Here is a 25,862-nt window from a genome sequence, read left to right on the forward strand (position 1 = left end):
ATTAAGTAAAGTAAGCACTACAAATCTTCTGAGATCCACATGTGGTTTTAAGTGTTGCATAGAAGAACTTTTACAATTAAAATAAATATTTATCTTGTACAATTAACTAAGCTGAAATAAATGACCAGCCAATGTAGTTAAAACAAAATTAATGTAGGACACTATGAATTATATTTTTTTCCTTCTTTTTCTAGGCCACCACCCAAAAGAACAATGTCCAAAGCACTGACATTAACATCAGCTCGTCGAGGAGGGCCTGAAGAGTTATGGAGGCATTCTAGAGAACCAATAAAGCAACCTCTACTTAAAAAATTGTTAACTAAGGAAGAGCTGGCGGAAGAAGCATGTTTTGCATTTACTGCTGTGCTTAAATACATGGGTGATTTACCGTCCAAACGTCCTCGCATAGGAAATGAATACACTGACCAAATTTTTGATGGTCCATTGAAGCATGTAGGTTCAGATGAAATACTATTTCACATTATTTCTCACCATGATATACCTCTAATTTTCTATAAATATTAAATTCTATGGCTAAAACTGAATACTTTGCTTTTATAGTACCAGCTTAAGAATCTTGTTTGAGACATGTAGTGCGCGTATCAGGTTTCCTTTCTTACTGTATGCTCAATGAGGTATCTGTTGTAAATATCTCCTGAAATAAAGGAAGCTGTTGGTTTGCTTGAATGTTGTTTTTGTTGCTTCCGTAAGTTTTAACTGTATTATTTGTAAGGTTTAAATAATGCAAGGGGTAAAGGAAATCATTCACCATATAGGTGAGGCATTGAGCAGTCTGCAAGCCCATAAACAGGACTGAAAATGTTGCTGAGCAATAGGACAATGTGCCTGTAAAATGGTCAATGCTACAAATATGCATATAAAAATACAAATATCTTCCTTCTATTATTTGTATTCCAGTTACATCCTTCTGTGAACTATATTATCTTTATCTGATTGAAAATATAATTTGCTAAAATGGATGGCATCAAAGCCCAAGAGTTTTCTTAGTGAGTCAGTTATATAATGAAAATTTTGTTTTTGGCTATTTTGATAGTTCGGAACACACTCATAATTCTCTATGCATGATTATAAGAATTAGGATATTTTCATAGTTTGAAACTCACTCTTTTTTTTTTACACTTGATTATAATAAGAAAATAAGCCATGGCATGATTTCTTATTGTTATATCCTTTTGTGCCACTGTAGGAGATCTTGAGAGATGAAATATACTGTCAAATAATGAAACAATTGACAGACAACAGAAACCGTTTGAGCGAGGAAAGAGGGTGGGAGTTAATGTGGCTTGCAACAGGTCTGTTTGCATGCAGCCAGAATCTGCTGAAGGTTTGTATAAAATGATTCTAAACTGTAATCCCACAGTGTATTAGATATTCTTAATTTTATTTGTATCAAAAGGGCTAGTTACCAATTCTTTGTTTTTCTTTTTTTTCACAGGAACTTACCTTATTTTTGCGCACAAGAAGGCACCCAATATCACAGGATTCCCTTCAAAGGTTACAAAAGACCCTTAGAAATGGCCAGAGAAAGTATCCTCCTCATCAAGTTGAAGTAGAAGCTATTCAACACAAGACCACTCAAATATTCCATAAAGTATACTTCCCAGATGATACAGATGAGGTAAAAAGAAATGAAGTGTATAAAATTATTGAAACTCTACATAGCTTTCTTCATACTTAAAGACTGAAATTTTAAAATATCACACTGACCAACACTGTGTTTAATAACTGATGCTTTGTGGTCCTCAGGCTTTTGAAGTGGATTCTTCAACTCGTGCCAAAGACTTTTGCCAAAATATATCACAGCGCCTGAATCTGCGTTCTAGTGAAGGCTTTAGCTTGTTTGTTAAAATTGCTGACAAAGTTATATCTGTCCCAGAGGGCGACTTCTTCTTCGATTTTGTGAGGCACTTAACGGACTGGATTAAGAAAGCAAGGCCATCAAGAGACGGTATGTTTTGTTAGTACTGTTGCTGTTTTTGTTATAATTACAGTAAAAAAAAACAGTAAATTAAGTTAAAATTAGATCAGATTTGTCTTAATAAATTTTAGTACTATAGGCTTGTCACATTGTGTCATGTGCAATTTTTTTAAAATTAAACTTCATATGGGTACCAAAAGAAACTGAGGATAATGTAATTGTTGTAAAAATATTTTTATATTTTCAGTCTTTGAGTAACTAACATATTTCTTGTATCATGTGCTCCCTGTTTCATTGTGTCATGACCCCTAATCATCAGTGATAATAAATTGCAAAATTGCTGCAAATAACATAACCATGACAGCGGTCACCAACATCAGAAATAAAGTGGTGCATCACCATAATGCTGATAATAAGAATCAGTTTCAACAGAGCTGTGATATAAAGTCACAATACAAGACACAAAAATAATTTTCATGTAGACTCCATTTTCTTGCCCCAGGTTAAGAATGGAGTTTTGGTGGTAAGATATTCAGTAAGCGCTTGTCTAAAATGAAACAAGAAATTTTGAATCCCTATCAATTCAGAAGAAAATTAAAAACATACTTCATTAGCCACTCTTTCTGCAAATTATCAAGATATCTAGATTTGTGGACTGAACACATGGCCACATAGCAAGTACAGTGTTTGTGATAAAGCTGTATCTTCTTCTTTTTCTTTTTCTTGTGCCTTTGTCCAGCCTCATCGCAGGGTTGGCATTTTTATTAACATATTTGGCTTGGTTAGTTCAAGATGCCCTTCCAGTTGCCATCCTATTAACCCCGTGTCATCCTTCCTGGGACAGAATATGTGTACACCAACTGTCTGTAGTGTTATTCATGTGAAACTAAGTAAGAGTTTGCTAAATGTTTGGAAATCATGTAACAGAGGTGGGACTTAGGTACCAGTCCAGTATTGACCTTGTGGGGCATGGGAAACCACCTAAAAACCGCATCCATGCTGGCCAGCACACCAATCCTTGTCATTAATCAAAAACCAAAATGGCTCTGAGTACTATGGGACTTAACTTCTGAGGTCATCAGTCTGTCATTAATCCATTGGGCAGATTCAATCTGGGGCTGGCATAACTCCCCCTCCTGAAAGCGGCACTTTTGTGGCTATCTGGGTGGTTGTATGACAGTTAATAATGTACCATAAATAGGACTTAGTGTTTATAGATGATGTAAAAAAACCTCTTTGAACAATATCATTGCACTCAGGTAAATATTAATTTACTAATAACGGATAAACAATGGCTGTGTAATAAAACTGAGGATGCAGCAGCAGCCGTCCTCCCCCCCTCCCAAGGTAAAAGTTAGCGTGATTAGCATTAAGCAGCATAGTAAGAGTTTATTGTAGTGTTTCTATGATGCCTTCGTCTTATATAATTGTATATCTTCAACATGCCTTATCCCTGAAGATTCTCCTTCTGATTGGATGTGTGGAACAAGATAAATGAATGAATCTCATAGGTGTACTTCTGCTTGATTGTTATCTGTTTTACAATCTCATATTTACTTTCCATCAATGTACACCATTTTATATATCTGTTAATTTGTAAAGCAATTTGAACTTCACTTCTATATACCAGTCCTAACATTTATGCATTCTACATAAGAAACATTAAAGTCAAGAACAACCTGTGGACTATGGATTCTTTGACTATAATTAGGGATGTAAATAAGGAGGCTAGAGTCAAATGACATGGATATGTGCTATTGGTTTGCAGGTTTAGTTAATGGTAAAAAAATTTGATTAATTTCCAGGTGCATCACCACAATTTACGTATCAGGTTTTCTTTATGAAGAAACTGTGGACAAACACTGTTCCTGGGAAAGATAGGAATGCTGATTTAATTTTCCACTTTCATCAGGAACTACCCAAGTTATTGAGAGGTAAGCAGTTGTTAATGTAACATACTTTCTTTGAAAATAAAGTATTGCAGATATGAATTTTTACTTCAAATGTTGTAAATACTTATTTTTTCACTTTTATTTTGGATTAGATATATTCTGTTTGTTTCTATGTAAATTGTGTCCTAAGCTTGGGCTGCTGTGTAGTTTGTAGATTTCTTTTATCTATACTTAATGGAAAATGTACTATGATATTCTGACTCAAAGTAGCTCAAAAAGGTGTACATAACTACTCTAGCAAGAACAACCACCATCTGAAGTGACACTATTGTAGGAGTTGCTAATTCTACATCACCTTTGATTTTTATATTTATTGTGGAGCATCTGTCATCTCGTGAAGTGGAGAATATGTTGATATACAGGGTGGTTATAATTAAATTTTCTCCACCCGAGCCTGTGTAGACAGAAAGCTGTTTATCATATGGGTACCCAACTTTATAGGAAACATCATGACTTGCTGGCACTGGTACAGCAATGAAGGGTTGCAACACATGCATCAGTGTGCATGACAGTTAGCATGAGTCTGGACAAGGCGGTCAGTGCTTTGATTTTTGTTTTGACTGAAGCAGGAGGACAAAAACAATACTGGTCTTAATCCACTGTTGCCCACTCGAAACTGAGTTTATTGTGCAGTTTCGCTCCCATACTAGTTCCTAAGTAGGCACAATTTCTCTACCATTCTGAATATTCTGCTGGATAAGATGAGCAGAGCCTTACCCGTAAAGGTGTTTTATCAACACAACTGTGATAGTGCTACTACTCTTCCCGAGTATCGATGCATTGAAGGAATAATGGAGAGGTCCTCTTTCACTCGGTTACTCTGCAACATATTTGGAGAAAACCAAATCATTGGCCGATCGTTCCAAAGTGCGTGACTGCCAAGATCACCAGATTGGAACACGTGTGATTTGTGGCAGTGGGGTTACCTGAAGGACAGAGTTTATCAAAAGGACATTAACACACATCGGAGGCTGAAGATGTGAGCAGAGCGAGGGAGATAGCCAACATCAAACCTGAAATATTTCAGATAGCAATAGAGTGCTCTCCAATGTGGTTCCAGGCTGTAGTGGATTCCGATGGTCGTTACAGTGAGCAACGTTTCCAACCTGGAACATATATGTGGAAAGCAAGTAACAAATGTTACCCTGTCATTTGGAAATTAAAATATGTTTCAATTAATGTTTATTCATTATTTCTCTTCCATATGTTCTTACAAATATTTCCCCAAAGTTTCATTTTCCTACAATCACTCATTTTTCATAGGGGCCCTCTCAAGTAGCCGAAGTTTAACTACAACTACTGCCTATTAGCACATGTTTTGGCTTTTTATAGTGGGCTCCATGAAGCTCCTCTTTTGGATTTGGTTTTGTTTTATTGTTTATTCTGGAAGAGTTGATGACTTGTCACAGCATTTGCATTTTGCAACTGATTTATCAGTTTCAAGATGTAATAAACTACCATTGCTGATGAGATCTGTTAGTAGAGGGCAACTCACTGCTAGAATTCTGCTATGTGATCAACATTTTTCCTACCCACTTACCATGACTTGATAGTTATTCAAAGCTCTCAAAGCTAGCACCTTTTGTATGACATTTTGTCATGTTTACTGTGAAAATCTTGCATTTCAATGTGCATGTTGTACTATGAGAGTTATTGTAAACATGAAATTGAATCAGAAGAAAGAGCAATGATCGATACCTACAGTATTGTGAGTGTCCATGGGTGCTTCCTCGTATAGAGAGCAGTCAAAAAACTCTGGAAAAATGAGTAGCAGACAATGAGGCACATGTACATCTCTAGTCTGGATCAGTGCAAGATGTGTGGTAGAAAGTTATTTTCGTTTTACTAGATATTAATGCATTTTTTCTCTTCCACTTACAGATGGAACATAGAAAAGAAGACTCTATGTGAGCTATGATTAGCTCAGCTTTATTCTTCTCCACATTTAGTGCTAGTATCCAGTATTTTCTCCATATTACTTTATCAACATCTAGCTGGATGCTACCCACTAAGTCATTAATATCAGGTTTTGTAACAGCAGTGGTGCTACATACTCTTCTGGGCCACCTGAAATCACTCTTGGATGTGTTAATGGCTCTATGCTAGTTTTCATGCTGTGTTATTCCTATAAAGACATCCTGTCTTGCTGAATTCCACATATGAAACCATTTCTTGTTGAAGAGATGATGCAGTATAGAATCAAAAGCTTTCTGAAAGTCAAAAAACAACAAAATTGCCTGGTTACTTGTACTCCTGACTTTTAGTGTATTACATTTGAAAATAGTAAATTGAGTTGTGCATGCTTGGTGTTTTTAGGAGCCATGTTTAGTGCTGTGAGAAACCTCTTGTATTCAAGGTTAATCATTGTATTTGTAATGAAAACGTGTTGTAGAATTCTGTTAAGACAAACATTTGTGACATACGGCAATAATTCTGTGAATCCGTTCCACTGCTTATTTCATAAATTTATGTGATCTCTTCCAAGCACTGGGAACAGTTTTGGGCTCAAGTGGATTGCATTAAACCACTGTAAGGTTAAAAGCAAAGCTAATGCATGTGCAAATGACATTTTGTGCTGACCGTGATTAGACTGTGTGTCATTTTAGGTGATGGTAGAATACCTTAACAATAACTGGGGAATGCTGTTAAAATATTTTAACAGAATTTCTGTGTTGTCATTTCATTAGCTTAACTGCTCAGGATGTTTGCTTGAAGTGGTATAGTACAATCTTGCACACGGCATGGGTGACAGTGGATTTGTTCCAAAATAGGTTTCCTGGTTTTTCTCATAGCAGCAACATGAGTTTGGCCTGAAAACTTTAGATATGACGCAGTCACTTCCTGTTTGTGAATGCTTGAATTCTCATAAATGTATAGAAACAAATCACAATTAATTCCAGAAGTGTAGACTGATTGTGAGATTCCAAGTGCCATTTCTGTAATAGATACCCAGTAATGCAACTAACAGTTATTTCTAAGCACAACATTTATTATGTTTAGTTAAATCAGTAAATAAGAGTTAGCTGTATAGTCTGTTAATGTCATTGTTAGAAACAGTGTACTCTTAAAGTTTAACAATAAAATTAACTTACATTGTTAAGAACAACATGAAGTTATGTAAGACTGTTATTTTCAGGATATCATAAATGCACCAAAGAAGAGGCAGCTCGATTGGCAGCTCTAGTGTATCGTGTAAGGTTTGGAGAAAGCAAACAGGAGTTGCAAGGAATACCGTAAGTACTGCAAGGGTTTTTGGAGACTTAATGAAGTTCTGGAATTAAGCACACCACTGTGCAACATTTATTGTTTTTCCGTACATGCTGTCATAATAATTTTGTTTTTTATGTTATTTAGACCATTTATCTGAATTAAATTCTCAAACAGCCATACCCTTATTTCTTAGTTATGATTCTTGTGCTTATTAAATTAAAATGGGGGAAAGAAAGATAAGTTGTTCTAACATTCAGACGAACATCACCATTGACATTGTAGGAATGCAGATTCACTCCTCTTTAACATTTGTTAACAGGACATATTTTAAAGCAAGCATAATTCATATTTTCATACAGTAGTGGAAAATCTTGAATGGAATATAAACAAGGGGGTGAGTAAAGGCAGCAGTTCCTCATATAATAATGGCATTTTTCTTAATCCATATTTGTCTTTAAACAATATAATGGAAGGAAACATTCCACGTGGGAAAAATTATATATAAATACAAAGATGAGGTGACTTACCGAACAAAAACGCTGGCAGGTCGATAGACACACAAACAAACACAAACATACACACAAAATTCAAGCTTTCGCAACAAATTGTTGCCTCATCAGGAAAGATGAGGCAACAATTTGTTGCGAAAGCTTGAATTTTGTGTGTATGTTTGTGTTTGTTTGTGTGTCTATCGACCTGCCAGCGTTTTTGTTCGGTAAGTCACCTCATCTTTGTATTTGTCTTTAAACAGTTTTACAGTTCAATAGACTGAGAGGGAAAGCTCAGTATCCCATACAATGTGCATAGTAATGGCAAGGACAAAGTATCAGGGAGATACAAATGTGCAGTTATTCACTATACCACGTAATGTGATATACTGAAAGGTTATTAGTTAACAGTATACCAGCAAACCCCAAGTCTTCAAAGACCAAATTCCCCTGTATAAAACACAGCTACAAATGTCTATTATTTTACAAATGAGATAATGTGTTAAACTTGCCTTTAACCATGTAAGCGAGAAAAAGTTTGGGAAAGATTTGGAATTATGCTTAAAGTTTGTAGGAAGTCACTAAGTGCTCTCATTATGAAGCACTGGATTAATGTGTTGTTGTTGTTGTGGTCTTCAGTCCTGAGACTGGTTTGATGCAGCTCTCCATGCTACTCTATCCTGTGCAAGCTTTTTCATCTCCCAGTACCTACTGCAACCTACATCCTTCTGAATCTGCTTAGTGTATTCATCTCTTGGTCTCCCTCTATGATTTTTACCCTCCACGCTGCCCTCCAATACTAAATTGGTGATCCCTTGATGCCTCAGAACATGTCCTACCAACCGATCCCTTCTTCTGGTCAAGTTGTGCCACAAACTTCTCTTCTCTCCAATCCTATTCAATACTTCCTCATTAGTTATGTGATCTACCCATCTAATCTTCAGCATTCTTCTGTAGCACCACATTTCTAAAGCTTATATTCTCTTCTTGTCCAAACTATTTATCGTCCATGTTTCACTTCCATACATGGCTACACTCCATACGAATACTTTCAGAAATGACTTCCTGACACTTAAATCAATACTGGATGTTAACGCTTTCCTTGCCATTGCCAGCCTACATTTTATATCCTCTCTACTTCGACCATCATCAGTTATTTTGCTCCCCAAATAGCAAAACTGCTTTACTACTTTAAGTGCCTCATTTCCTAATCTAATTCCCTCAGCATCACCCGACTTAATTAGACTACATTCCATTATCCTTGTTTTGCTTTTGTTGATGTTCATCTTATATCCTCCTTTCAAGACACTGTCCATTCCATTCAACTGCTCTTCCAAGTCCTTTGTTGTCTCTGACAGAATTACAATGTCATCGGCGAACTTCAAAGTTTTTATTTCTTCTCCATGAATTTTAATACCTACTCTGAATTTTTCTTTTGTTTCCTTTACTGCTTGCTCAATATACAGATTGAACAACATCGGGGAGAGGCTACAATCCTGTCTTACTCCCTTCACAACCACTGCTTCCCTTTCATGTCCCTCGACTCTTATAACTGCCATCTGGTTTCTGTACAAATTGTAAATAGCCTTTCGCTCCCTGTATTTTACCCCTGCCACCTTTAGAATTTGAAAGAGAGTATTCCAGTCAACATTGTCAAAAGCTTTCTCTAAGTCTACAAATGCTAGAAACGTAGGTTTGCCTTTCCTTAATCTTTCTTCTAAGATAAGTCGTAAGGTCAGTATTGCCTCACGTGTTCCAGTGTTTCTACGGAATCCAAACTGATGTTCCCCGAGGTTGGCTTCTACTAGTTTTTCCATTCGTCTGTAAAGAATTCGTGTTAGTATTTTGCAGCTGTGACTTATTAAGCTGATAGTTCGGTAATTTTCACATCTGTCAACACCTGCTTTCTTTGGGATTGGAATTATTATATTCGTCTTGAAGTCTGAGGGTATTTCGCCTGTCTCATACATCTTCCTCACCAGATGGTAGAGTTTTGTCAGGACTGGCTCTCCCACGGCCGTCAGTAGTTCCAATGGAATATTGTCTACTCCGGGGGCTTTGTTTCGACTCAGGTCTTTCAGTGCTCTGTCAAACTCTTCACGCAGTATCATATCTCCCATTTCATCTTCATCTACATCCTCTTCCATTTCCATAATATTGTCCTCAAGTACATCGCCCTTGTATAGACCCTCTATATACTCCTTCCACCTTTCTGCTTTCCCTTCTTTGCTTAGAACTGGGTTTCCATCTGAGCTCTTGATATTCATACAAGTCGTTCTCTTATCTCCAAAGGTCTCTTTAATTTTCCTGTAGGCGGTATCTATCTTACCCCTAGTGAGATAGGCCTCTACATCCTTACATTTGTCCTCTAGCCATCCCTGCTTAGCCATTTTGCACTTGCTGTCGATCTCATTTTTGAGACGTTTGTATTCCTTTTTGCCTGTTTCACTTACTGCATTTTTATATTTTCTCCTTTCATCAATTAAATTCAATATTTCTTCTGTTACCCAAGGATTTCTACTAGCCCTCGTCTTTTTACCTACTTGATCCTCTGCTGCCTTCACTACTTCATCCCTCAAAGCTACCCATTCTTCTTCTACTGTATTTATTTCCCCCATTCCTGTCAATTGCTCCCTTATGCTCTCCCTGAATTTCTGTACAACCTCTGGTTCTTTTAGTTTATCCAGGTCCCATCTCCTTAAATTCCCACCTTTTTGCAGTTTCTTCAGTTTTAATCTACAGGTCATAACCAATAGATTGTGGTCAGAGTCCACATCTGCTCCTGGAAATGTCTTACAATTTAAAACCTGGTTCCTAAATCTCTGTCTTACCATTATATAATCTATCTGATACCTTTTAGTATCTCCAGGGTTCTTCCATGTATACAACCTTCTTTCATGATTCTTAAACCAAGTGTTAGTTATGATTATGTTGTGCTCTGTGCAAAATTCTACCAGGCGGCTTCCTCTTTCATTTCTGTCCCCCAATCCATATTCACCTACTATGTTTCCTTCTCTCCCTTTTCCTACACTCGAATTCCAGTCACCCATGACTATTAAATTTTCGTCTCCCTTCACAATCCAATCTGAATAATTTCTTTTATTTCATCATACATTTCTTCAATTTCTTCGTCATCTGCAGAGCTAGTTGGCATATAAACTTGTACTACTGTAGTATTAAATTAAAATGGGGGAAAGAAAGATAAGTTGTTCTAACATTCAGACAAACATCACCATTGACATTGTAGGAATGGATTAATATAAACTGGGTAATTTACACCCCATCTGAGCAAAATTTACTTTTCCACGTGTCTCAGTGTTTATGAAGTCATCTCTCCTGAACCAAGTGTTATACAATTACATAATTTTGCAGGTTTCATTCTGTGGTATTTGTGTATACTGCCTGCAACCGTGTTACGAAAGGAGGTAGTAATAAAGAAGTAACAATTAAAATGTCATGGCCTATGCTGAAGCTTGACTGCATGAACAGCGAAAATGTAGTATGCAACAAACTTTTTTTTTTTTGGGGGGGGGGGGGGGGTACAGGGGTGTCAGTGAGGAATAGTTTTGTAAAGTTTTGAAATTATATGTAAGCTTTATTGGAAGTCTCTAAGTGCCCTCATTCTCAAATACTGGATAAATGAAGTTCATGTATTTGTACAATAGCAGTTATGCTGCCTCAAGACAAACACACAGTTTCCAAATGCAGTACTCTTTTTAATGTATTACACATTTAATACAGTGATTGCATTTTAGTGATACAGATTCTCATGTTAGGTAGATCATGTTCATAATTGCTCTTTATAATCATCTCTGTTCAAATTCATTAACTGTATCATATGTATGGTGGTACCATTTCTTTTGCATTTCTTTTGTGCATGTGACTCAAACTGTTGACATCGAGAAGCCCTAAACTTTTATCTGCAATTGTGTAACATTACTGTGCTGATAATTTTTATCTACTTATTCCTAAAACATGCTTGTCAAAACAAAAAGAGCACTTTTAATGACCAAAGATTTTACTGTCAGTATTTGATTAAAAGATAAAATTTAAAGGAGAGAGTAAGTCTTCTCTAATCTCAAAGAGTACAGTTTTTGTATTAATTGTGTTTCAGTCAAATGCTGAGGGATCTAGTTCCAGGAGATCTTATAAAAATCCAGAGTTCCAATGACTGGAAAAGATCAATCGTAGCTGCCTACAATCAGGATGCAGGTAATAATATACAAGGAATCAGTAATAACATAACTTAAATCCAAGAACAGAAACAATAAACAAAAGTAAGGTTTGGCAACTGCTAGCTTGTAGCTGTGAGGCTTAAAGAAAAACACACACACACACACACACACACACACACACACACACGATTTTTGTGTAGGTGGGTAGCATACTTAAACTAGAAAAGGAAGGGCAGCGTGAAAGTCTGTAAGCTGTTATGCATTCCTTTATGCTACATATCAGTCTCTTGCAAGTGATTCTTCACCTCTTTTGATTTTTGTTGAAATAATAATTGTTATTTAAATTTTCTGCAATAAATTCTTCTTTATTCACTTCCCCATATTTAATTCATTATTGTCCATTCTTGCAAATATTATCTATTGTTTTGTATGCAGGCATGAGCCCAGAAGATGCAAAAATTACTTTTCTGAAGATCATTTATCGATGGCCTACATTTGGCTCTGCATTTTTTGAAGTAAAACAAACAACGGAGCCAAATTATCCTGAAATGCTTCTTATAGCAATAAACAAACATGGGGTCAGTTTGATACATCCTCAGACTAAGGTTAGTTCTGTTTCTCATTATATTTAAATTTTGAGATAAGACTGTAATAGTTATTTGAAGAACTGTTCAAAAATCAGTTTTTTCCTTTCTTTTTTAACATAATGTTTGGACTGATCATAGAATGCAGAACTGTAACTAGCGTTGTGGCTGCAGCTATCGACTGATATTTAATTGATTAATTGTTCTAGGATATCCTGGTAACTCACCCATTCACAAGAATTTCCAACTGGTCTTCCGGGAATACCTATTTTCACATGACTATTGGAAATCTTGTACGCGGCTCCAAGCTGCTGTGTGAAACTTCACTAGGCTATAAAATGGATGACTTATTAACCTCATACATCTCTCTTATGCTCACAAACATGAATAAACAGAGAGGAACTTTAAGAATAAAATAATAATACAGGAATTCAGAAGATGAATTTGTGTGTGTTAAATTGTGTACATGAAGTCAACAGAGTGATTTGATGTTGTGTCAAAAGACGGTGTATATATTGCTCACAAAAATAAATTCATTGTACATAATTCATAACATTTTATGTAAATATTTGTGACTTTGTTGTCTTCAGTGAGCAGTGACATATCAACAATGTGTGCAATATGAATCTTTCTTACTTAAAAAGGTGGATACCATATAGTCAGTTCTAAAGGCAGTAACAATTGACATTTTGATAGAGCTGATATTCTTCTTGTTTTGTTTTCTTTTGGCTTCTGTAATAGTCATGTCCGCTTCCCCACTCTCATAGAAATAAAAGGTAAATTCTATATCCAAATATCTTGATTCTTAAAGACAGTGACAACAGTTATCAGAGTGCTAAGTCTTTTATTTTATTTTGCTCATTCAAATCAATACTTTCCTCATCCTTTGTACCTCACAAGATAAAAATATTATTTTATTATATATTCAATTGGAATTGCCATGTGTCTTTTGGTTATTTATTGCTTTTAATATACCTACTAGTACAGTGTCTAATTTCATTACACAGACTCCACTATAAATTGTAACCTGTTGTGTAACCAAACTATTGTATTTCTGCTGGTATGGCTTGTTGTTTAAGACAAAATTTGCATTTTTGAATACTCCCTATGTGGAGTTGTTTTACATGGCATCTGTTAATAAATGACAATACTGAAACTTCCCTTTTATGTGTGAGGTATTTTTGAAAGGCTGCCTAATGCATTTCATTTACTTAGAACCAACTGAATCCAAATCAAGTACAAAATTTGTCATGAACTTTGAGTAAAAAAATAAATTAAGAACTTTTGTTAGTTATATGCCTGTTTATTTTTGTATGAACATTGGTTATAAAGCCAAATTAATGTGCACAAACTCTGTTTCTCACAGTTAAAATGCTGTTAAACATGTGAAAAAAATTATTTATTTGCCTATATGACTTGCAGACTGCCTCTCTGTTGTTAATTGCAAAACTCCATTTCTTTTTGTACTGTTACAAATTTTTTGCGTTATGAAGGTTATTTTTCACTTTTTCACCATTGTTGACGAGTTTTAAGATTTGTTTGTAAATATGTGAAAAGCTAACTAGAATTTTTTTGCATAATTAAACTTTCCATTTATTTATTGCTGTACCGTGATTACACTTTTCTTTCCAGAAAACAATATATATTGTCTTTATATATGTGGTTCAATAGATGTAATTTTGTACAAAAAAAGTATGAAGAAATAAATAATTTTTGTAATTTAAAGAACAGTGCTGAGGACATACCTTAGCATATTTCAAATGCCCAAAAATTTGCTGTTATTGCAACAAACATATAAGTGTTTTTTTGTATTTCCATAAATGACCAATAGATGGAGCTGTTGATGTTGCTTTAAAATATGACATTTGTTGTTGTTAAAATTGACCCAGTGGTTCATTTGCAGTGAGCATTTAAAGAAATAGTATTGTGAAAAATTGGAAATTTTGTGTGGAGGTTTTTGTAGTTTGTTGTGTGTTTTTTTTAAAAAAAAGCCCTAACTCGACAAAAATTCTTTGAATCATTTGTTTAATTTTTAGTAACCAGTCAATTTCAGAAAATACTGTTTACAGTTGGTTAGCAGAATATTTTCACAGCCATGCTTCTGTCACTGATGCATTTCATGAAGGTAGACCAGACTCAGTTTTGATCCAAAGAACTTCAATTCTGTGTGCAACACGATTGAAGAGGGTCTTTACCTGAGACAGATGAGTCATTAGGTGTATTGAAAACTGCAGTACATTTGATTTTGCATTAATATTTAGTTGTGAAAAATATATGTTCCCAGTGGATATTGCACAGTTTGACCAGAGTTCTAAAACAGGCTGTGTCAAATGGAATTTGGAAATGCTCAAAAAATATTACAAAGAAAATACAAACTCTACATACAGTATTACAATGGGAGATAAAATTTATATCTTCATACTAACCAGAAACTAAGCAGCAGTCAGTGTGTGGATGTTCCAAGATGCACCAAAACCAACAAAAATGGTTGCAGAGCACTAGCTAGAAAATTGTTCCTTGTTTCTTTAATTACAGTGGACATGTCTCAGCCGCAGCTTTAGGTGACTGAGGAGCATTGAAGTTTGAATGGTATACAATAATTTGTTTACATCAAATCATTGATCATCTCAAGAGAAACTACCAAGAATATCAGACATCATGACAGTGCCAACTGTCACATAGTATGTCAAATAATTGATTATTTGATACAGAAAACACATTGTATCAATATGTCTCTCTGCCCTTACTCACCAGATTTCTTGCCTAACAGCTTATTTTTGTTCCTTTATGTAAATTGGCAGTGATTTTCATCACTTTGAGAAGCTGTTGAATCCTTCCAAAAACCATCTCTTTGAAGTACCAGCAACATAGAATAAAAAAATTTCTAGACCAGGTTCAGACATATGCAAGAGTGTATAAAGTTTAAAGGCAAACATTATGAGAAACAAGAAGATTTATACAAAAATATTCCTTTCATTAATTTTATAAAAGCTTAAAAGGTGGACTTCATAATAACTTTAACAAGACTTTATTTTGTAGCAGAGTTCACCTTCTTGGCATATTAAAATTATATGCCAGATTATGACTCTAATCTGGATCTTTTCCTACCATCTTATGACAAGTCATTGTTCACAAGAGGCAATGATACAAAATATTTATTTTTCTGTATGTAGTCGCTGTTCTTAAGGGTTCTGTATGTCATTCAGTAAAAATGGAACCCGTACAGGAACACTTTGTTGTCCGCCTGTCTGTCTGTTAAAGACCCCATTTTCCCAGGGTCTGGTAGACATAACAAGTTGAAATTTATGTGAGGTACTAAGATATACAGTCCCTTGGCTGTGTCAAAAATTTAAGCTTCTAAGTCAATGCAATCAAAAGATGTGGCCATTTTTGCCACACACTTCAGTACTCATAAACATGTAAGGTTCTTCCTGTCAACCCAGAGTCTTGAAATGTACAAGTAAAGGAAAACAATTTGAAAATTGTTAGTTTGTAATTATATCACATATTTTTTTGCCATTTGTTGTCCATCTGCCTGCTTGTCTGTCAGTTTGTTGAAACCCCTTTTCCTCAGGAACAGTTGTAGGTATCAAGTCAGATACTTGGATCCCTTGGCAGTGTAAAAAATTTAAGCTTCTAAGCGAATACAGTCAAAAAATACGGCCATATATATCACATATTTTGATATCCACAAACTCAGCTCATCAAAACCAACAGATGAACTATTGATGTACATGTGGTAGTTAAGCGCATGCCTGGAAATAGAGAGATCATGGGATTGAATCTCAGTCAGATCACGGATTTTTCGGTCTTCGTTTAAATCTAGACCTCACCTCTCGATGATGTGAGGAGTCACCAAAAACACAACATGGTTTGGATTCCACATTAAACTATATGTCCCCTTTCCCTCCTTGGATAACTGGGGTAGTTTAGGTACATGCAATTCATCAAAGTGGTGTCCAATGGAAAGACTGGCACCAGGCCATTGAGCCACATAATACATTTGTACAGAACCCTCAGAGTGCAAGTCCTACTCGGACTTGTCCGTTATTTTATTTATTTCAAATTACTGGTTTCAGGCACTGTCATCCATCTTCAGATTATTTCACTAACTTACTTAACTTTGACACGTCTTTTCAGGCCGGTGGACATGCAGTGTTTTCCTATTATCCAACAGCCTGTACACATTTCATAAAGATTACTACACACAGGATCATTCTCGTGTAAGCCAGGCTATGGAACAGCTGACAGTTTTTGGACCTGTTCGCATATACTGTTCTCACAATAATACCTGCTATAACATTGCAAGTAATGACTGCTTTTGATCCAACTTTTGCTCATGGAGCTGGACATTTTCCTATATAACCGTCATCCGGTGATATTACAGTCTACAACCTGTCTTTCTCAAGGTGATGTTTTTAAACTACACTCATGCTCATAAATTAAGGATAATTGCAGAGTGTGGTGCCACACAATGTGGCACTACACAAAACTGGCACTAATAGCAAAGGCACTTAGGGAACATACACGACACAGACCTGTAGGTCCACAGTATTGGTGATAAGTTGAGAAACCCATCCCAAAACACATGTGCTACAAAATGCCACTGTTTTCTATGCATGTACTCTGACATCAGTATGGGATATGTTCACCATGCACATGTACACAAGACCCACAACGGGTTGGCATACTCTGGATAAGGTGGTCGAGCAGCTGCTGGGGTATAGCGTCCCATTCTTGCACCAGTGCATGTCGGAGCTCCTGAAGTGCCATAGGGGTTTGAAGATTTGCAGCGATACGTCAATCGAGAGCATCTCAGACATGCTCAGTGGGGTTTAGGTCTGGAGAACAAGCAGGCCACTCCATTCGCCTGATATCTTCTGTTTCAAGGTAATCCTCCACGATGGCAGGTTGGTGGGGCCGTGCGTTATCATCCATCAGGAGTAAGGTGGGACCCACTGCACACCTGAATAGGCGGACAGACTGGTGCAAAATGACGTCCCAACACATCTGACCTGTTACAGTTCCTCTGTCAAAGACATGCTGGGGTGTAAATGCACCAATTGTGATCCCAACCCACACCATGAAACCACGACCTCCATACAGGTCCCTTTCAAGGACATTAAGGGGTTGGTATGTGGTTCCCAGTTCTCGCCAGATGAAAACCCAGCGAGAATCACTGTTCAGACTATACCTGGACTCGGCAGTGAACATAACCTGGGACCACTGTTCCAGTGACCATGTACTGTGTTCATGACACCAGGCTTTATGAGCTCTCCTGTGACCAGGGGTTAGTGGAATGCACCTTGCAGGTCTCCAGGCAAATAAACCATGTCTGTTCAGTTGTCTGTAGACTGTGTGTCTGGAGACAGCTGTTCCAGTAGCTGTGGTAAGGTGCTGAGCAAGGCTACCTCCAAAATTCCATGGTCATCTGTAGGCACTGATGGTGAGATAACGGTCTTCTTGTGGTGTTGTACACTGTGGACATACCGTACTTTAGCGCCTGGACATGTTTCCTGTCTGCTGGAATCATTGCCATAATCTTGAGATCTCACTTTGTGGCACATGGAGGGCCTGTGCTACGATCTGCTGTGTTTGACCAGCCTCCAGTCGCCCTAGTATTCTACCCCTCATAACGTCATCAATATATGTTCTTTGAGCCATTTTCAACACACAGTCACCATTAGCACATCTGAAAACGTCTGCACACTTACATGCTGCACTGTACTCTGACATGCACCAACACACCTCTGCGTATGTGGACTGCTGCCAGCGCCACCGTGCGCCGACCGCTGGTCAAATACACCGCATGGTCATACCCCGAGGTGATTTAAACATGCAAACTGCCCACAGAGCATTGATTCACCATGTATCGGCATTATCCTTAATTTATGAGCATGAGTGTATGTACTGTTATTGTTTTCGTGTTTACAAATGTATGTTTATTGCGTGACTAAGCTAATGATGCTTTCCAATGGTTATTCACTATGTTTTCTCATTTTGAATGATGTGAAGATGGTTGCAGATAGAAATCGAAACTAGTTATCGTACTTTAATTGTGATAGGAAAATTGCAGTCTAGGCATTAAAAGTTTTATACTTAAATAAATGTTTCTGTGATAAATGCTGAGATGGTTCCTTTGAAAGAGGCATGGCAGATTTCCTTCCCCACTCTTAAAAAAACAATCTATAGAATAATTTATCCGAAAGCTAACAAAATTCTCAGTCCTGCATAGGTGCCTGTTAATTACTCAGGGCCTCAGCTGTTTGGTGAATTGTTTACCTTTACTCACCAAATTAGTTATTTCACCAAGGAATTACCATACAAAATTAAGCAATAAACAGAGATAGTCATGCATTGAATTAAGTGCAGTGTATAAAATTCTTTGATGACAAGATTGGTAAGTAGTTAAAATGGAGTCATTAGACAGATGAGGTATTTAAAAAATCTCAATAAAGCATGTTTTGCAGTTACAAGTATTTGTGATTGTCTTCACCTATAGATACAGAGCTATCTTTCATTGCAATGTTCCCAAGCCCATAATGAATTGGTTCTTCAAAAATGAGCAATAATAATATTGTCTAAAGCAGACAAACTACATCTTCCAAAAGTATCTTCAGAGTTATTTGAATTCTCACATTTGATTACCAGTAAATTTATTGTTTAGTGATACTGAGGACTAATAATATATTAGTGCCAAATAAACTATAGTTTACATTCCACAATACAAGGCATAAAAAATTATGTAGACTTTGCTACCATGTCTAATATGCAGATCAGGTGTTTTATTCAAATGTAAATGTCTTTGGTTAGATGCAAAATTCAGAATCCATCGAAATTCAAAAGAAAGTTAATAATCTTACTATCAATTTCTAAAAATACTGTGATTATTTAAATTCATGGGTTAGAAGTGATTGTCAGCAGCATTATAAGTAACACAGCTTATTATAAATGGCCTTCATTTTAGCAGGCACAGATATGACTGATGTCTCTCAACAGTTATCGGTCTACTCGTGTAAATATTATTCAAGGTGACCTCATAACCAGCAGTTACTTAATACAATGAAGAGATTAATGTCATTTCTCTTTCAATGTAATGATTTTAATGTTCCTTTTGCTAAGTGAATTTATATCCTTTTGTTGGTTAATGAGTTCCATGTTCCGTAAATCTTTTGCCCAATTTCTCCAGAAATAATGTGAAATGGTTCAGTGTGCAGGCTAAGTATACATGATTTATTTGTCTGTTTGGCTATATGTTGGCCATTTACAGATTATGAAAGTACACAATGGCATAAAGTTGCAAATATGAGCATATCAGTCTTTGACATTAGTGGAAAGTATTTAAATTTAACAATGCTTTACTCTTTTCGTGTCTGGGCCAGGTTTCAGCCATGCTCTCTGATTCTTGTTATGTCTTCTCAAAATTTCAGCCCATTATTGGGCAACATCAGTAGCTGTATTGTTTCACAGCCATAGATGTTTGAATGTGCCCTTATATTGACTGGTAGGACACTAATGTGTGTGTCATATCCCACATCTCACCATTATTACAGAAGATGTCACTCTCGGGCTAGTCTTTACTGGTGCAACACTTGTCTGTAGTCGGTTAAGGGTCCTCCAAGTTTTCCACTCAAGTTGGACACCTGTTGGCTCAATTCTTTGTGGCGGGTACCATTAGGAAATTTGATATCCACATTGTTCAAAAAAGTTTCTCCTTGATTTTAATCTTACTGGAAACTTGTACTCTCCACATTACATAACATAATTTTCATCAAAGGTCAGTTTGAACTTCTCTGTGTAGTCTGTTGTTAGTCATTGAAGAGACAGAGCAGAGAAATCAGCCGCTCAATATACACTCATGTTCAGAAAAAAGAGAACACCTTGAACAACTAGAGATAGAACGTTCATATTCACAGTACCTGTACCTTAGTATGTTCTGTAGAAATGATTAGTATTTGAACCATGTTGGTCCATGGGTTCAAGATCAACAATGATATCGTGGAGCAACACTACCTGCCAGTAAAATGTTCCTGCAGCTCTTGTTGTCACTATAAACCAAAGGTAATGGATCAGTGTGACTTGAGCAGACATGCAAGATGCCTTGCAGACACTCTGGTGCAACAGTGCAACACATCGTACACTATCAGGGGTAGCAGTCCATCTCTGTTTATTAAAGTACAGATTACGTGCATGTCGTCCACTTCCCCGCCTACCTTTGATGAATGTGTAGAAACATGCTAGACGGCAATGGTGTAGGAGTGATGCCACTGGGGACAGGAATGGCATCAGATAGTGTTTTCAGATGAATCCAGGTTCTGTTTGTTTGAAAATGATGGCGCATTTTGGTTTGCCACAGACAGGGGAGGGGAATCACAGTTACTGCATTCATACAAGATGTACAGCCCCAACTCAAGGTCTTATGTGTTGGGTGCTACTGGGTACAGCCACAAATCACAGCTGGTGTGTGTCCAGAGTGCTGCAACCTATGTGAATGACATCCTGTGACCTGTAGCCATACCCCTTCTACACAACACCCTAGCATGTTTCAGCAAGACAGTGCATGACCACACGTTGCTGCATGAACACATGCCTTCTTGGTGTCACAGGATGTCAGCCTTTTGCCCTGGGTCTGCCAGATCACCAGACTTGTCGCTAAAAGAAAATGTGTGGTATATGGTGAAACAATGGGTGCAGCACTGTGACCCAATGAATTTTGGAACCAGGTGAATGCAGCATGGATGACTGTACCACATACATTCACACCTTGGGCCCTGTGCCTGCTAGACAACAGGACACTTGTTGAAACGAGATGACTGAAATGCTAACCATTTCTGCAGAACATACTATGTACCTGTCCTTTGAATATGAACGTCCTATCTCTAGTTGTTCAAGCTGTTTTGTTTTTTCTGAACTTGAGTGTACTTTATCCAGGGGAGTAGCCTTTATACAACCAGTTGTTAAATGGCATGTTTTATTCAGGTTCTACTTTTCTTGAGTGAGCAGATATGTTCCAGACTGGGCAGGTGTACTCTGCAGTGGAGAAGTGCAGGGCCTTACCAGTTGTCTTGAGGACAGTAGAATTTGCTCCCCGTTTACTGCAAGTAAGTGTCTTCAAAATGGTGCTCCTCATTGCTATTTTCGTAGCAGTTTGAATGCAGTTTTTTATAGGTCAAAGACATGTCAAGCATTACTATTAGATAGTTAGGAGTGTCTGAAATTTAACAATAAAATATATTTCTTTGTATTCTGCACTACATATGCTATTGTTTTTTAATTAAAAATTCACATATAGACTAGGTGGATTTGTCGAGACACGTTTTTGAGAATGAATTTATAGGTTTCTTTGGTATCTGTTAGACATTTTTTGTTACTGGGTAAATGAAGGATTTTTGTGGTTGCATGTTGAACAATTGTCAGAGCCACTAACAGTTATACCAATGAAAGTCATTGTTTCATCTAGAGCTATAGCTGTTGACATTAATATTCTTAAATTGTGAGTGGTTGTTTCAAGATGAGTATGGGTGAACAAGACATGTTATTGTCACAGGATGTTGTAAGTGAACAAATGGATGTATGTGGGCAGACAGTAGGTTCGTGTATCATTTGCTGGTAACATGAATCAGAGGTGGTGTTTTATTTCATATAAATATATGGCACATGACCATCACCTACCTAAACAGTACCATGTTGGCAAGCACAATGCATTGCACCACATGGGTTTTGACGTACACATACAAAGCTATCAGTACACACGTACTGTATCTCATCAGTCCACGTAGTCTTTTCCCTGCTTTGACCATCCAGTGGTGCTCTGTGACATGTAAGTAGCTGAGATAAATGAATAGGACTGTGTCATCTGTACCTCATTGCAAAATGGCAGTTGTGGTTGGTATGGCTCCTCACCAATTACTGTTATCCAGCACTGAACTGGCTAGCGATTCGCTGCGCTGATACCAGTCTAGCACTGTCACAATTTTATGACACTTTACACCCACATGTTGTAGCCAACATGCAGGTTGTCTCTGACAGTGTCACTTTTCTGTAAATTAAGGTACTCAAATTTTACCCTTGAATCATTGGCACATTAAAAAAAACAACTAAACGATTAGTGTCTGATTGACCAGAGATGGAGTATTTCATTAATTGGCTGCCAAAAATCTGGTCATAACCAATTGCAGTTATATGTTTTTTTCATGCTGTACTCAACTGTTGTAGCGATGTACAAGGTCTTTCGGCATGCAAGTCATGTGACTCATTGAACAATTCCATTCACTGTGTTGTAATGCGTGCCCTCTTTCCAACATGGAAGCTGTCTTTAATGCAGTTTTTCATAGGTGCACATGTTAGTTATTTAGTTCTGATACACCTTTTTCTATAATTAATGATTTGATCCATTTCATATCCCTGAAGGTTATTCTTGATAATGACTGTTAAAAACATGATGGAATGAATGTAGGGTTAGACAGTAACTGTTCAGTATCTTAAGAAAAGCCAAATTCTGTAGTTAGTAAATATATTTCTGATAGGCATTTTCTGTCATTGATGATGTGAAACGCAGCAGAGAATTCCACAAAACTCACAACAGCTGTCATAATTTTCCCCATCTTTCTTCAGTGTGCAAACAAATTTAAAAATTGTTTATCGCAAGTTAAATGGCATGTTTTATTCAGGTTCTACTTTTCTTGTGTGTGCAGATATGTTCCAGACTGGGCAAGTTTATTCAGGTGTGAGGTCTGTTTAATCTTCAATGAGCTACTCTTCAATGGCAGGAGTAAGTCAGGCTGATAAAGAGCTAGGACAAAAATGTTTTGCATATTCAGACTGTTTTCTGATTTTGAAATGTTTGTCATAGTGTCACAGCCACTGAGAACTTGTTCATAGGCCCTAATATTGTCCGCCTCCTTAGCTGAATAGTCAGTGCGTCTAACTACTATTCAGCAAGCCCGGGTTCAATTCCTGGCCGAGTCAGAGATTTTCTCATCATGGGGACTGGGTGTTGTGTTGTCCTCATCATCATTTCATCATCACTGACATGCAAGTCACCCAGCGTGGTGTCAACTGAAAAGACTTGCAACTCGGTGGCCAAACTTCCCCGGGTGGAGACTCCTGGACATCTACACCATACAATCTTTTCATTTCATTTTTTTCAGACCCAAATATTTGCATGAATTAAATGTTAAATTGATAGTAGGTTGTTTATTTTATGGCAATAAAACATGTCAAATAATAAGATTCAGATCATTGAACAGAAATATAATCAGTGATTTAACCACTGTCTAGAGGGAAGTCCTGGGAGGAGCTCTGGGAAGAGTCAAACGAGACAGATAGTGTTGATGAAAATTTTAACTCTTCCTTAAATATATATTTTTAGCACTGTGTTGCTTACATAAATCTTATATTTTCTGTTCTAGTGCTGTTTGTTGCAGAAAGTTAATTTCATGTGCTGACTTGATAGCATCAGGATGAAAATTTTAACTCTTCCTTAAATATATATTTTTAGCACTGTGTTGCTTACATAAATCTTATATTTTCTGTTCTAGTGCTGTTTGTTGCAGAAAGTTAATTTCATGTGCTGACTTGATAGCATCAGCTTTGACCTGTTTTTGTAATGACTCGAGGAATATTTGCTGACAGACTTGAATATGCCACTCTTCTGGATTTATCAAAACAATTTGACAAACTGGCCAACAATAGAATACTGATTAATTTTTCACAACATAATTAGCCAACTGCCTCTCATTTTGGCTCTTGTAAAGAATGTTCTACAGAGATAGCCATGAATGATTTCACATACAATGTTCTGGCAGAGCTAAACAACTAAAACTGTCCTGAAATGAGGTGAATCTGAGCTTTGTAGCAGACTGGTGGCCTTGATATCTAAATAAACTGAAGAATTTGCAGCCTTGGTCACATTTTAATTTACTTGAACAGATAACTGATTTTGGCTCTACAGATATCATCAGATTTTAGCGGGGAGAGACACAGTGTCGTAAACTGTGTTGCCGATTTTTTAGGGTCTGGTGATGGCTGTGAAACCAAAATTGTTCAAATACACTAAAATGTGGCCAAAATTGACAGTCCTACAGTTTATTTAAAAATTACCATGGTGGTATGGTCTGTAATTTTGCAATAGCCTTTATTTTGGAGCTTATACAGTTTTACATTATAGTGTATAATAAGAAAAAGATAGATTGATACTTACCATAAAAATGACACATTAAGTTGCAGATAGGCACACTGAAAAGATACTTACACATTAGCTTTTGACCAAAGTCTTTGTCAGAAAGGAAACACACACACAATCCATTCTGTTGGGATGTCTTACGAGACATAATCAGTCAGTGACTCAAGAGAGATTTTCTGACAAACTTAAATATGCAGTACTGATACCAATCTATAAAGCTACAGATAACATCATCACCTAATTTTGAACTCAGACTGGACAATGTTTAGGAAGGATAGGTAGGAGTGATGCTAAGGAAGGTGGTGTGCTCATTGCAATTAAAAGCTGTTTAGACGCAGTTGAGATCGATACCGGGCCGGACTGTGAAATAGTCTGGATAAAGCAGTCAATCAGACAAGGATTGACCATTGTGTTAGAATGTTTTTATAGACCACCAGCATCCACAACAAATGTCACAGAACGTTTCAGGGAAAGTCTTCAGTACATAGGAAATAAATATCCAAATTACCCATTAGTTATAGGTGGAGAGTTTAATCTGGCATCCATTGACCGGGAAAATTACATGCTTATTGCAGGGGGCAGAAGCAAAGACTCATGTGAAATTATTCTAGGAGTGCTCTCAACATACAATCTTGAGCGCAATTGGTTAGAAAACCAACTCGAGATAGAAACATATTAGATATCCTGGCGACAAACAGACCTGATCTTTTTGAGGAAGTTAATGTAGAAGAAGGTATTAGCGACCATAATGTCATGGCTTCTATGTCAGTGGAAGTTGCAAAGAAACAGTGTAGAATTTTCTTGTTTGGGAAAGCAAATAAAAGTGTCATTAATGAATATCTTCATAGTCAGCTCCAAGCGTTCACCACGGGACACAAAGATATTGAGCATCTTTGGTCAGAATTTAAAGGTATTGTCCACCATGTGCTAGACAAGTATGTACCTAGGAAAAATATAGGGGAGGGGAAGGATCCACCTTGGTACAATAAAGATATTAGGAAGTTGCTGAGAAAGCAGAGAATTTTGCACCGTTGTTTTAAACATAGTCACTGCCCCGCTAACAAACAGAAATTATGCAAAATGAAAACAGCTGTCAAAAGGTCAATGAGAGATTTGAAAGCAATATTTTATCTGCAGATTCTAAAAATAATCCCAAAAAGTTATGGTCGTACTCAAAATCTATGAATGCTACAAATAATGCAATAACTTCTCTTGCTGACAGTATGGGTAATGTAACTGATGATGATTTAACAGAAGTCCAAAATTCTATACCTAGCTTTCAAAAACTCATTTACAGTAGAGAACTGCAGCACCATTCCCCCTTTCAATT

General features: G+C 36.9%; 1 protein-coding gene across 1 annotated transcript in view; it reads left to right on the plus strand.

Annotated features, from left to right (window-relative positions):
• LOC124776283 (myosin-VIIa) overlaps positions 1 to 14,073 on the plus strand; it is a 476,348-nt gene extending 462,275 nt beyond the window's left edge. The window contains exons 33-41 of the mRNA XM_047251187.1: positions 195 to 453; positions 1,208 to 1,345; positions 1,457 to 1,639; positions 1,768 to 1,969; positions 3,745 to 3,873; positions 7,028 to 7,124; positions 11,704 to 11,801; positions 12,200 to 12,369; positions 12,558 to 14,073. Coding sequence (XP_047107143.1) covers positions 195 to 453; positions 1,208 to 1,345; positions 1,457 to 1,639; positions 1,768 to 1,969; positions 3,745 to 3,873; positions 7,028 to 7,124; positions 11,704 to 11,801; positions 12,200 to 12,369; positions 12,558 to 12,767 — 1,486 coding nt within the window. The 3' untranslated portion in view covers positions 12,768 to 14,073. The remainder of the gene's footprint in view (positions 1 to 194; positions 454 to 1,207; positions 1,346 to 1,456; positions 1,640 to 1,767; positions 1,970 to 3,744; positions 3,874 to 7,027; positions 7,125 to 11,703; positions 11,802 to 12,199; positions 12,370 to 12,557) is intronic.
• Positions 14,074 to 25,862: the final 11,789 nt, after the last annotated feature.

The sequence above is a fragment of the Schistocerca piceifrons genome, chromosome 2 (assembly GCF_021461385.2).
Source record: "Schistocerca piceifrons isolate TAMUIC-IGC-003096 chromosome 2, iqSchPice1.1, whole genome shotgun sequence".
Classification (NCBI taxonomy): domain Eukaryota; kingdom Metazoa; phylum Arthropoda; class Insecta; order Orthoptera; family Acrididae; genus Schistocerca; species Schistocerca piceifrons.